At 53.8% G+C, this 13,732-nt stretch overlaps 1 protein-coding gene across 1 annotated transcript in view; it reads right to left on the reverse strand.

Moving 5' to 3' along the window:
- The window catches only part of SLC9A6 (solute carrier family 9 member A6), a 39,371-nt gene that overhangs the window by 14,161 nt on the left and 11,478 nt on the right, over positions 1 to 13,732 (reverse strand). Inside the window, exons 5-8 of the mRNA XM_054169566.1 lie at positions 11,923 to 12,035; positions 6,249 to 6,354; positions 1,157 to 1,298; positions 215 to 320 (exon numbers count right to left, since the gene is read on the reverse strand). Coding sequence (XP_054025541.1) covers positions 215 to 320; positions 1,157 to 1,298; positions 6,249 to 6,354; positions 11,923 to 12,035 — 467 coding nt within the window. The remainder of the gene's footprint in view (positions 1 to 214; positions 321 to 1,156; positions 1,299 to 6,248; positions 6,355 to 11,922; positions 12,036 to 13,732) is intronic.

Below are 13,732 nucleotides of genomic sequence, written 5' to 3' on the forward strand. Positions count from 1 at the left end.
TCAGGTTAGGCCCCTGGTCAGGAAAAGGGAGCTGATCTGCACCTCAGTGCTGCAGAGGGCAATGCAACACCCCCAGAACCCAGAGCAACTAAACCTCTGAAAGCCGAAGCAGAGGCAGAGCTCCAGCCCTGGTTGATGCTGGGAGAAACAAACCTCCCCAGCCCATCACCCCTGCAGACCCCCATGCCAGATGCAGGGCTGTGCTGCAGCTTGCCTGTAAAGCCACAGGCTTCAGCCAGCAGGAAGGTGCTCCAGGACATCAAGAAGAACAAACCAGTCTCCAGCAGAGGGAACTCCCGAAGCTTGGTGAACTTGGTGACGTTGCAGATGGTTAAGGACAATCTGGAGAGAAGCTGGAGGCTAAAAGCATATCAGGTGTGCCTCAGGCCCTGAACCCAGCTCTGTGCTGGGCTGCAGCAACAGCAGAGTGAGCAGCAGCACAGGGAGGGGACTCTCTCCCTCTGCTCTGCTCTGCGAGACCCCACCTGCAGCACTGCCTCCAGCTCTGGTGCCCACAGCACAGGAAGGACGTGGAGCTGTTGGAGAGGGGCCAGGGGAGGCCACAAAGGTGATCAGAGGGGTGGAGAACCTCCCCTACAGGGACAGGCTGAGGGAGTTGGCAATGTTCAGCCTGGAGAAGAGAAGGCTCTGGGCAGACCTCAGAGCAGCCTCCAGTACCTGAAGGGGCTGCAGGAGAGCTGGGGAGGGACTTTGGACAAGGGCTGGGAGTGCCAGGATGAGGGCAATGGCTTTGAGCTGGGAGAGGGGAGACTGAGACTGGAGACTTGGAAGGAATTCTTTAGAGTGAGGGTGGGGAGACATTGCAACAGGTTGCCCAGGGAGGTTGTGGATGTCCCCTCCCTGGAGGTGTTCAAGGCCAGGTTGGATGAGGCCTTGAGCAGCCTGTGCTGGTGGGAGGTGTGCCTGTCTATGGCAGAGGGGTTGGAACTGGATGATCTTGAAGGTCCCTTCCAACCCAACCCACTCTGTGATTCCATGATATGAAATGCAGTTGGGTACCAGCAACACCACACAGCCTGCCCCTAATCAGGCTAAGGCTCTGCCTGGCATTAATTTAGACACAAACCCATGAAACACTGCATCTGAGTGTGATGTAGCACAGAAAACCACCAATAAAACACCACAAAAAGGATATTAAAGCTGTCACAACTCCAGTAGCTGCTCCCATTGCAAAAGATCCACTGAATATCCCCAGGAATATCCCAATGGACTTGAACATGGCTGTGACATCAAACGTGTGGCTGTTGTCTCCTGCTGGCTGGTATGCAACAATGGAACTGAAAGAGGAGGGGGGGAAGAATAGAATAGAATAGAATAGAATAGAATAGAATAGAATAGAATAGAATAGAATAGAATAGAATAGAATAGAATAGAATAGAATAGAATAGAATAGAATAGAATCAACCAGGTTGGAAAAGACCTTGGAGATCATCGAGTCCAACCTATCACCCAACACCATCTGATCAGCTAAACCATGGCACCAAGTGCCTCATCCAGACACCTCCAGGGATGGGGACTCCACCACCTCCCTGGGCAGCACATCCCAATGGCCAATCTCTCTTTCTGGGAAGAACTTCTTCCTAACATCCAGCCTGAACATCCCCTGGCACAGCTTGAGACTGTGTCCTCTTGTTCTGGTGCTGCTTGCCTGGGACAAGAGACCAACCCCCACCTGGCTACAACCTCCCTTCAGGGAGTTGTAGACAGCAGTAAGGTCTCCCCTGAGCCTCCTCTTCTCCAGGCTAAGCAACCCCAGCTCCCTCAGCCTCTCCTCACAGGGCTGTGCTCCAGACCCCTCCCCAGCTTTGTTGCCCTTCTCTGGACACCTTCCAGCATCTCAACATCTTTCCTAAACTGAGGGGCCCAGAACTGGACACAGGACTCAAGGTGTGGCCTAACCAGTGCTGAGCACAGGGCAGAATGACTTCCCTGCTCCTGCTGGCCACACTGTTCCTGATGCAGGCCAGGATGCCACTGGCTTTCTTTGCCATGTGGGCACACTGCTGGCTCATGTTCAGCCCCCAGGTCCCTCTCTGCCTGGCTGCTCTCAGCCACTCTGACCCCAGCCTGTAGCACTGCATGGGGCTGTTGTGGCCAAAGTGCAGCACCTGGCACTTGGATGTGTTCAATCTCCTGCCCTTGGACTCTGCCCATCTGTCCAGCCTGGCAAGGTCCCTCTGCAGAACCCTTCTACCCTCTAACAGATCAACTCCTGCCCCCAGCTTGGTGTCATCTGTAACTTTACTGCTGATGGACTCAATCCCCTCCTCCAGATCATCAATGAAGATATTGAACAGGATGGGGCCCAGCACTGATCCCTGGGGCACACCACTAGTGCCTGGCTGCCAGCTGGCTGTGGCACCATTCACCATCACCCCCAAGAGCAAAACACTCCTTAGTCTGGAGGGAGAGGCACCTCTGTGGTGCTTCATTAGCTCTGAACAACTGCTGCAAACACCAAGCCTGAGCAACCAGGGAGACAAAACCTGAGCCCCACGCTGCAATCCCCCCCGGGATCGTGGCATGCGCCAGCAGCAAGCCCACCCTGCCCCGAGGAGTTTGGGATCTCCTTCACTGCCAGTCAGCTTTCTAGAGGTATGGCTCTGCATTTGCTCCTTCTGGATGTTAGAAAGCAGCAGACCACAGCCCTTCCCTTGCATGATCTCCTTGCAAATCTCTCTGCCGGGTGACAGTCCATCGCTCATGGAGGCATTTGGGAGGTTTGCCATCAGCTCTCTACGAAGCCAGGCACTGTGGGACCACAAAGCATTCAGCTGAGAAGCCCACATTTCTCTGTCAACTCCACAGAGCTGGCTGAGCTGAACAGCCCCTGGGGAGCTGAGAGTTCTGCTGGTTTACCACATGTAATGTACAGCACATTTCTTGAGCACCGCTCTGAGTCCTGGAGGGGAGCGCCACGGGGTGGCAAACGGCACGGTGCCGGCTCACTACAGCACCACTTCTGCCTTCACTCCCCAAACCCCAACAGGCCTTTGTCATCAGGTGCCAAATGGCTCTGCAGCACTGAGCCTGCTCCCTCCTAGCTCCTGATGAGCTGAGCCTCCCATCAGCCATTCCACTGTTTCACTTGGAATCCCCCAACCACCTCCAACCTCCTGTTACAACAGCAGCTCCTTAGGCTGCTTTCATCAACAGAAACTTCCCCAAACCATTAACTTCCTGGTTAGCAATCCCTTGGCTGTCTCTTAAAGCTCTTGGATGTGACCTTTCAACAGTTGCTCTTTGACCTCCCCAGCCATGTTGGAGTGGAAAGTTACTGCCTCATGCACACACCCTGCAGCTTTCTCCCCCAGCCGCACACCGACCTTTTCCTGCAGCACCAGTGACAAACCCCCCCCTAAGCGATCCAAGAGGTCACTTCCCCTGCTAAACTTTCCTGCTTTCAATGCATTTCACTTCCCTGCACTGTGTTTTACGCTGCAAGCCACAGTTCTAAGCCCTGTGGTTTGGTTTCTTTTGCCAGCCCCGTCCTCTACTTCCCATTCCCCAGCCTGCTCTCATTCTGGGGTTTGGGGCTTGCCTTAAGATCCAGGCTGGTTTTGTTTCCCCCTCCATAACTGACTGTTTGGGTGTTGGGTTTGTGAGTTCACCTCTTAACAGTTTTCCTTCTGCTTTTGCATCTCTCCTGGCTAACAAGACACTGCTGCCAGCTGCCCCTGGTGTGCTTCACCTCCGTGCTTTTACACCCCTGTCCCTGGAGGTGTTCGACAAAGGCTTGGATGTGGCACTTGGAGCCATGGTTTAGTTGTTCAGGAGGTGTTGGGTATTAGGTAATAGGTTGGACTTGATGGGTCTCTGAGGTCTTTTCCAGCCTGGTTGATTCAATGATTTTATTTCCCCTGCCCACAGGGCTCCCCATGGCATTTAGCCCCTCTGAAACATCCCCTCAGAAGAAGCAGGCAGAGGCTCTACAGCTCCATTTTACTCCCTGCTCCTGAACCACAGCCTCAGCACCTCACTGCCCACAAGTTTTCAGTTCTGGGTTCAGTTCCTCTTCATTCTGCAACCAAGCCAAGCCAGGCCAGGAGAGTGTGAGGCAGGCACAGAAAAATACGGATCCTGCTCCTCAAGCATGGGAATGGATGTTTGTCCAGGTCTGAAAGCAAGGAGGAGCCTCAAAGGCACCCAGCTCCCACAAACTGGAGGAGTCCCAGCTCTTTGGCCTCCCCCAGCACGGGGATGGTGCCCACAGTGCCAGCTTTCACCAGGCACAAGCAACTGGTGGTGCTTCCTGGGGCAACCACTGAACCTCTGCCCTCAGCCAGCTGGGGCTGGAGCCCTTCTTCACCGCTGGGACAAGGTAGGGACTCACCACCAGCTGTGACCCCGTCAACAGCAGCAGCTCCTCCATCAACCCAGCCGACCTACCTGCCCAGAAATCACCCAGATCTCCACCTTCCCAACTCACCCCTGCATTTCCTAACCTGGGGAGCAGATCTGCTGCTTGTGAGAGCTGAGTCATGCCCATGTGGTTCCCTCACTTATGCCTCTGCTGTGAAACAGGCAAATGCCAACCTCAGTTTGAAAAAGGGGAACCATAAATAGGAGCCCTGGATTGCTCTTGGAGGAACACTCCCAGAGCAAGAGGCCCTCACCTCCTCCTTGCACCCAAGATGTTTTTGCATCCAGGTGACTTGAGGCTGTCCCTGAAGCACCTGCACTGATCTGACACCTGCCATGCTGACCAGGGCCTCAGTATGCTGCTTAAAGTGACCACAAAACCCATGGCAATGGCCTCAACTTGCACCTGGGGGGGATTTAGGTTGGATATTAGAAGAAACTTCTTCACAGAGTTCTCAAAGCCTGGCCCAGGCTGCCCAGGGAGGTGGCAGAATCCACATCCCTGGAGGTGCTTCAGAGAGGCAGAGCTGCAGTGCTGAGGGACATGGGTTAGCTCCAAACTTGGCAGAGTTAGCTAATGGTTGGACTTGATGATCTTAAAGGCCTTTTCCAACCAAACCACTTCTGATTCTATAAGCTTGAAAGCAGGCACAGATCAGCTGCTGAGAAGCCCTTGAGAAGCCAGCATGCTGCTGGGCCAGCCTGCACCAAAGCCTTTCAGCTAAACAACCTTCCACTGCAGCTTGGAGCTGCTGTTTTGCTGCAAACTGTCTTATTTCAGGGAGTGGGGTGGATTGAAGTCAGCTTGAGGAAAGCAGGACATTTGAGCACCAGCTACTAAGGTGCTCCTGAAGCCGTGCAAGAAGCAAGCGGCCATGCACGGTGCGGTCACCTACGTGTGCAGAGAGTCACTGATGATGCTGAACCCATCTAGTCCCAGCCACAACCTCCTATCTGGCAGCCCCCACCATGTTCTCTCCACTCAGGATCACTTCTTAAACACAGCCTGGCTGTGCAGCACTTCCTCCTATCCATCATAAAAGCCAGCAAAGCAGCACAAACCTCGACAGCAGCATTCCACCCAGTAAACACAACCTGCTGCCTCCACCTCAGCCCAACCCACACAGCCAGCACACCAGAGTGACAAATATTCCAGAACCCTTTTCTGCCTTGGTCTCAGCTCTGTGTTCACCTGTCACTGCTGCAGGTATCCCACACTTCCAAACCAACCCCCATGAGGACAACACAGTGAGGATGCAGACAGAATGCATCCTAGGTGCAGAGGACACGAAGCCTGGGAGAATGTGAAACACTCTTTACAAAGCCAGCGAGTTTCCCATGCATTCAGTGGGAAAACAACCCATCTTCTTGAGGCACAGAAAGGGAGGAGGAAAAGGAAACAGCTGCTGGGCCAACTATTTCCACCTCAACAAAAGGAGGTGTTTGTGGGCGGGAAGGGAGAAGAGCAGGAGCAGAGCCATCAGCAAAGGGTTTCAGTGGGATCCTGCGGCTGAAAAGCAGGCATGGTGCTTTTCCCGTTTCAGAGGAACATCAAGGCTTCCTTCTGGCTGAAAGGCAGGCATGGTGCTTTCCCCATTCCAGAGGAACATAAAAGCTTCCTTCTGGCTGGGCCAGCTGGCCGTAAAAGCAAACCAAAACCCATCCATCACGCGGGGAGAAGCTGTAAGGACAACCTGCGGTCCCCGAGCTGCGGCGAGACATGTCAGAGGTGACTACGGGCTGTGGGGACACTTCACAGGGAAATCTGCTCTTGCAAAGGCTGCAGGAGCAAGGGCCAGTGGCTCCCCTCAACACCTGACATGTAACACACAGCACAGTTAAAAATCAAACCAGGAGACACTTACGAAGACAGCACTATGGCAACGGCATCGTTGAGGACGCTTTCGCCAAAGAGCAGGGCATAGAGCTCAACATCGACCTGGAGTTCATGGAAGATGGCAAGAACAGTCACTGACAAACAGAAAAATAGAGAGACATTCAAAAAGGTGCTGTGATTTTACAGAACACACAATACAGAATCAGCCAGGTTGGAAAAGACCTCAGGGATCATTCGAGGCCAACCCATCACCCAACACCATCGGATCAACTAAACCATGGCTCCAAGCGCCCCATCCAGGCTCTTCCTAAACACCTCCAGGGATGGGGACTCCACCACCTCCCTGGGCAGCACATCCCAAGGGCCAATTACTCTTTTGGGGAAGAATTTCTTCCTAACATCCAGCCTAAACCTCCCCTGGCACAGCTTGAGACTGTGTCCTCTTGTTCTGGTGCTGCTTGCCTGGGAGAAGAGACCAACCCCCTCCTGGCTACAACCTCCCTTCAGGGAGTTGGAGAGAGCAAGAAGGTCTCCCCTGAGCCTCCTCTTCTGCAGGCTAAGCAACCCCAGCTCCCTCAGCCTCTCCTCACAGGGCTGTGCTCCAGACCCCTCCCCAGCTTTGTTGCCCTTCTCTGGACACCTTCCAGCAGCTCAACATCTTTCCTAACCTGAGGAGCCCAGAACTGGACACAGGACTCAAGATGTGGCCTAACCAGTGCAGTGTACAGGGGCAGTGTGGCCCTGTTCCTGCTGGCCACACTGTTCTTGATGCAGGCCAGGATGCCATTGGCTCTCTTGGCTGCCTGGGCACACTGCAGGCTCATGTTCATCCTACTGTCAACCAGTACCCCCAGGTCCCTTTCTCCTGGCTGCTCTCCAGCCCCTGTGTCCCCAGCCTGTAGCACTGCATGGGGTTGCTGCAGGCAAAGACAAAATGCCCCTTTCTAGCAAGCTGCCCTCCTGCCATGTCTGTGCCACCCTGCTGCCATGGTGCCAGCCATCCCTCCGTGCTCCCTTTGAGTGTCTTCCTTCTGCCCTTTCAGGTTTGGGTTTGCTTTATCACTTCCCTCCTCCTCCTTTTACTGAAACACCTCCTGGGCACTAGGCCTGTTGAGCTTTTGGAGGGCAGGCTTGAGCAAACTCTGCTCTGTGCTTCCTGAGGGGCTGAGCTCGTGGGCTGGGCTGTGGTACCATGCTGACACAAGCCACCCAGCTTTTGGGCTGCCACTAGCTCAGAGCATCAGGCCAGGGCCTTGCTCCACCTGCAGAAAGCCAGGAGGATGAGTCTTTTCCAGGACTATGGCTGCTGTCTTTTCCTTCCATCTCTGATACTCCAAGAGAAATCTTTGGATTCAAAGGGTTAAAAAAAATAAGCCAGGCAGCAGCTCAAACCCTGAGTGAGGGTTTCTTGTGATTTACAGCCAGATGGCAGAGATCAGAGCAACCCTCAAGCTGTTCCCCAACTCAGCAGCTGCAAGAAGATAATGAAAGCACAGCAGGTTCTGCCTATCAGCCTTGCAAAACAAAACCACAACCCACAAGCCCCCGAGCGAGAGAGAGGTGGCACACAGGGCAGGGCCCAGGCTGCTGCAGGGGGCTCAGCTCATTCCCACCAGCTCCTCTGGAAGTCCTTTAAACCAGCATTCAGGGACTCATCTGTGCCCACTGCCCTGGGCTTAACCCCACTTCTGCAGGGGGAAAGGCTCTGGCTTTGACCTGCCGAAATCTTCCAGCTCCTCTGGGGAAGCCTGAGGAAGGGACTCGATGCCAGCAGCTCAGCTGCAGCATTCCTAAGCATCCCTTCTCCCTCTGCTCCCTGCCTGCCTTCTGTGCCTCTGCCATCCAATCCAAACCACACCACCAGCAGGTGTGTGAGGTGCTCCCCGCTTGGCAAACACAGCCCCCTGGCCTGTTAGCCCCTTGCAAAGTTACAAGGAGGGATCACAGAATCAGCCAGGTTGGAAGAGACCTGAGAGATCATCAACTCCAACCTATCACCTAATACCTAACACCTCCTGACAAACCATAGCTCCAAGTGCCACATCCAAGCCTTTCTTGAACACCTCCAGGGATGGGGACTCCACCACCTCCCTGGGCAGCACATTCCAATGGCTAACAACTCTCTCTGGGAAGAACTTTCTCCTCACCTCCAGCCTAAACCTCCCCTGGCACAGCTTGAGACTGTGTCCTCTTCTTTTGGTGCTGCCTGCCTGGGAGAAGAGACCAACCCCACCTGGCTACAACCTCCCTTCAAGGAGTTGTAGAGAGCAAGAAGGTCTCCCCTGAGCCTCCTCTGCTCCAGGCTAAGCAACCCCAGCTCCCTCAGCCTCTCCTCACAGGGCTGTGCTCCAGACCCCTCCCCAGCCTCATTGCCCTTCTCTGGACCCATTCAAGTCTCTCAATGTCCTTCTTAAACTGAGGGGCCCAGAACTGGACACAGGACTCAAGGTGTGGCCTAACCAGTGCAGTGTACAGGGGCAGAATGACCTCCCTGCTCCTGCTGGCCACACCGTTCCTGATGCAGGCCAGGATGCCATTGGGCACACTGCTGGCTCATGTTCAACCTTCCAGCGACATGGGAACAGCCCCCCCACTACAGGTAGCCTGAAACCACAACCCCACCCAAGATACATCCAGACAACTTGGGACACCATAGATACATAGAATGATTTGGGTTGGAAGGGGCCTTGAAGACCTCCTAGTTCCCTGCCACGGGCAGGGACACAAATCAGTTTGCTTTATCTTTTTAATGTATCTGGTTTTGGTTTTAATCAAAGTATCAGCAGTAACAGCCACACCAGTACCTGACAAAGCTTAGGGGAACATAACCACCCCCCAAAAACAAAAGAAAACAGATGATTAATAAAAAAAACCAGCTGGGGAGGGGTCTGGAGCACAGCCCTGTGAGGAGAGGCTGAGGGAGCTGGGGTTGCTTAGCCTGGAGAAGAGAAGGCTCAGGGGAGGCCTTCTTGCTTTCTGCAACTCCCTGAAGGGAGGTTGTAGCCAGGTGGGGGTTGGTCTCTTCTCCCAGGCAACCAGCACCAGAACAAGAGGACACAGTCTCAAGCTGTGCCAGGGGAGGTTTAGGCTGGAGGTGAGGAGAAAGTTCTTCCCAGCAAGAGAGATTGGCTATTGGAACGTGCTGCCCAGGGAGGTGGTGGAGTCACCATCAGTGGAGGTGCTCAAGAGGGGATTGGATGTGGCACTTGGAGCCATGGTCTAGCAGTCATGAGGTGTTGGGTGACAGGTTGGACTTGATGACCTTTGAGGTCTTTTCCAACCTTGTTGATTCTATGATAGAAAGAGAGATTGGCCTTCGGAATGTGCTGCCCAGGGAGGTGGTGGAGTCCCCATCCCTGGAGGTGTTTAGGAAGAGCCTGGATGAGGCCCTTGGTGCCGTGGGTTAGTTGATCAGATGGTGTTGGCTGATAGGTTGGACTCGATGCTCTCAAAGGTCTCTTCCAACCTGGTGAATTCTATTTCTATTCCATTTCCTATTCTAGTAACTCCTGGGCAAGGCACATCTGGCATCTCCACCTGGCAGACAGATGTGGCTACTGCAGGTCATGCTCTGCAGCATGATTCTTGCCCTGATCTATAGATACAATGCTCCTGGTTCTGCCTTTGCAAAACTGAAATGGCTCATTGTTAGGAGGAGCAGGGAAAGTCCAAAGTCCCAATTCATCTGGGAACAACAGCCACTGGCACTTGTTTCAAAAGGACAGAAGCCTGGGCTTAGCCAGACATGCAAGGTGCAGAGTCCTGCATCTGGGGAGGAATAAACTGCAGCAGCACAGGCTGGGAGGTGATCTGCTGGAGAGCAGCTCCCTGGGGAGGGACCTGGAAGTCCTGGTGGATAACAAGTTATCAATGGGACAGCAATGTGCCCTGCTGGCCAGGAAGGCCAATGGGATCCTGGGGTGCATTCACAGGAGTGTGGCCAGCAGATCCAGGGAGGTTCTCCTCCTCTACTCTGCCCTGCTGAGACCTCATCTTGAGTACTGTGCTCAGCTCTGGGCTCCCCAGTTCAACAGGGACAGGGATCTGCTGGAGAGAGTCCAGCAGAGGGCTACCAGGATGATTAGGGGACTGGAGCACTGCCTGGTGAGGAGAGGCTGAGGGACCTGGGGCTGTTTAGTCTGCAGAAGAGTGAGAGGGGATTTAATAAATGTCTATAAATATCTGAGGGCTGGGGGTCAGGAGGCAGGGGACAGGCTCTGCTCACTTGCACCCTGGGATAGGACAAGGGGCAATGGATGGAAACTCCAGCACAGGAGGTTCCACCTCAACACGAGGAGGAACTTCTTTACTGTCAGGGTCCCAGAGCACTGGAGCAGGCTGCCCATGGAGGTTGTGGAGTCTCCTTCTCTGGAGACTTTCAAGGCCCATCTGGATGCATTCCTTTGTGACCTGAGCTGGATTGTATGGTCCTGCTCTGGCAGGGGGGTTGGACTCAATGATCTCTTTGGGTCCCTTCCAACCCCTGCCATCCTGTGATCCTGTAAACCTCTCCCTTCCAAGCAAAACTGGCCAAGATCTGCATTTAAAAGGATCCCCCCAAAGCCACTGTCAGCTTGAGAGGTAGGAGTTAATGCTGTCACACACCCCCCAGCCCCCCCAGGCTGGTGCAGGAAGAAATTCAAGCCCTGTTCAGCAAAGGGCAGGAGGAAAGAGAAGGCTTTTTGTGGTGCTGTGTTTTCAACTGAAGTTGGAACACACAAATAAACAGCTACTGTGTGAAAGCAGCCACAAACGAAGTGGAATCCAGCTGGGCAGGGCATGTCTCTCATAGTTTTGATGTATAGAGTGCATCAGCAGACCAAGGGGTCGCTCCTGTCCTCAGGACTGCTCATCAAGATCCATTTCAAACCAGATTAGCACCTTCCAAATGGCAGCAGAAGAAAATAGCTGAACTGAAACCATCAGCTGAAGCCTCCCCACATTGCACATCTTGTCCTGTTGACACAGGATGGCAGAGACACAGTGCAGCAAAGTCAAGGGGGAGACTGCTGAGACTTCACTGCAAACAATGATTCAGGGTAAGCAAAGGCTGGGAAGGGCTCTTGCATGGTAACTGGGGGGGAATCAAAGGGCATGGAGACAGATTGGACCTCTGAGAATCTTGCAGCTAAATAGAACTCCATGCCCCATCCCCCAGCAAAGTCAAGGGGGAGACTGCTGAGACTTCACTGCAAACAATGATTCAGGGTAAGCAATGGCTTGGAAGGGCTCTTAATGGTAACTGAGAGGGAATCAAAGGGCATGGAGACAGATTGGACCTCTGAGAATCTTGCAGCTAAATAGAACTCCATGCCCCATCCCCCAGCAAAGTCAAGGGGGAGATTGCTGAGACTTCACTGCAAACAATGATTCAGGGTAAGCAAAGGCTTGGAAGGGCTCTTAATGGTAACTGGGGGGGAATCAAAAGGCATGGAGACAGAATGGACCTCTGAGAATCTTGCAGCTAAACTGAACTCCAACATTCAGAAGCAGGGAATCATAGCACCATAGAATTGTCAGGGTTGGAAGGGACCTCAAGGCTCAGCCAGTTCCAACCCCCCTGCCACAGGCAGGGACACCTCACACTACAGCAGGTTGCTTGAACTTGCAGGGGACTTTCTTGCCCTCTTCACCACCACCCAAAAACCCCCAAAATGTTTGTAAAATGAGGGGGGGGAAGGGAAAAAACCCATGCAGCATACCTGGGTCAGTAGCTGACACAATGGCACCGAACAGGAGGCAGTCAGTGAAGTAGAAGTCTCCCCCCAGCTGCCCAGTGACTTTCATCAGCGCCACGCAGCCATACACCACAGAGCTGGGGAGCAGAAGTGGCAGTTACTCATCTTTGCAGTGCACCAAAGTGACATTCAGATGGGCTCCAGCCCGCTGCATTAACCCCTGAAGCTATCAACCACAGTGTGGTGAGGGTTGGAAGGGACCTCTAGAGATCATGGAGTCCAAGCCCACCCTGCCAGAGCAGCGTCACCCACAGCAGGCTGCACAGCAATGTGCCCAGGTGGGTTTGGAAAGTCTCTAGGGAAAGAGACTTCACAACCCCTCTGGGCAACCTGCTCCAGGGCTCCAGCACCCTCACAGCAAAGAAGTTTCTCCTTAAGGTCAAGTGAAGCTTCCTTGTGTTGTAGTTTGTGCCTGTTAGCCTTTCTCCTGTCAATGGGCACCACTGAAAAGAGCCCAGCCCCATCCTCTTGACTCCACCCTTTAGCTATTGATCAGCATTGAGAGGATCCCCTCTCAGGCTGCTCTTCTCCAGGCTAAACAGTCCCAGGTATCTCATCCTTTCCTCATCAGACAGATGTTCCAGTTCCTTAATCATCCCTGTAGCCTCCATTGGACACCCTCCAGCAGATCCCTGTCCCTCTTGAACTGGAGGAGACCAGAACTGGACTCAATACTCTAGATGTGGCCTCACCAGGGCAGAGCAGAGGAGCAGGAGAACCTCCTTCAGCCTGCTAGCCACACTCTTCTTTGCTGCACCCCAGGAGACCACTGGCCATGAGGGCATACTGCTGGCTCATGGGGAACTTGTCCTGGTGCAGGAGGCTGTTCCTCCCCAGGTGCAGGAGGCTGTTCCTCCCCAGGTGCAGGAGGCTGTTCCTCCCCAGGTGCAGGACTCTACACTTGCCCTTACTGAACTCCAGGAGGTTCCCTCTGCCCCACTCTCCATCCTGTCCAGACACCAGAACACCAAAGAGCTGTACTGTGTGAGCTGAGCCTGGTGAAACCCTGGGGTCACAGCCTGGGAGGCAAATGAGAGATCAGGCTTGTGGCTGAAGAAAAGCAGCAGCCAGGCTCCTGGGGGCTCCTGATCCCCCTGCAGGGTTCACTTTTTCCATTAACACCCTTCAGTGGCATGACCTTGGCCTGACCTAGGAAGGGATCAAAGTTGCATTGAGGAACAGATAATGGGGATGCTGAGTTTGCTTGAATCCACTTGGACTCTCCAGTGGAAAACACTCCACAGCAGCCTGTGTGCTGCAGTTCAGAGTGGGAATCATCCAGCTCCCTCTGCACATGTGGGCAGATAATGTGGAAGCAAGCTGTAAGGACAGGATCCTGCCCTCTTCTCCTGTGTCTCACACTTGTCAGGGCTGTGCTTTCAACCACTTGAAGCTACTGACTGTTTCCATGGAGTCATACAATAGCTTGGATTGGAAGGAACCTTAAAGATCATCTAGCTGCAACCCCCTGCCATGGGCAGGGACACCTCCCACCAGCCCAGCTTGCTCAGGGCCTCACCCAAGCTGGCCTTGAACACCTCCAGGGAGGGGGACATCCACAGCCTCCCTGGGCAACCTGTGCCAGTGCCTCCCCACCCTCACTCTAAAGAATCTCTTCCAAACCTCCAGTCTAAATCCCCTCTTTTCCAGCCTATTTTATCATGTCAGCCTTCAGAGAAGAGTGAAACTTTCCCTGCTATGTACTGAACTATTCTGTCTGGGATGCTGAGGAAGCACTATGCAGGCAGACAGCCCTCACCCTGTCCACACAGCA

This window comes from Dryobates pubescens, chromosome 18, assembly GCF_014839835.1.
Source record: "Dryobates pubescens isolate bDryPub1 chromosome 18, bDryPub1.pri, whole genome shotgun sequence".
Taxonomy (NCBI): domain Eukaryota; kingdom Metazoa; phylum Chordata; class Aves; order Piciformes; family Picidae; genus Dryobates; species Dryobates pubescens.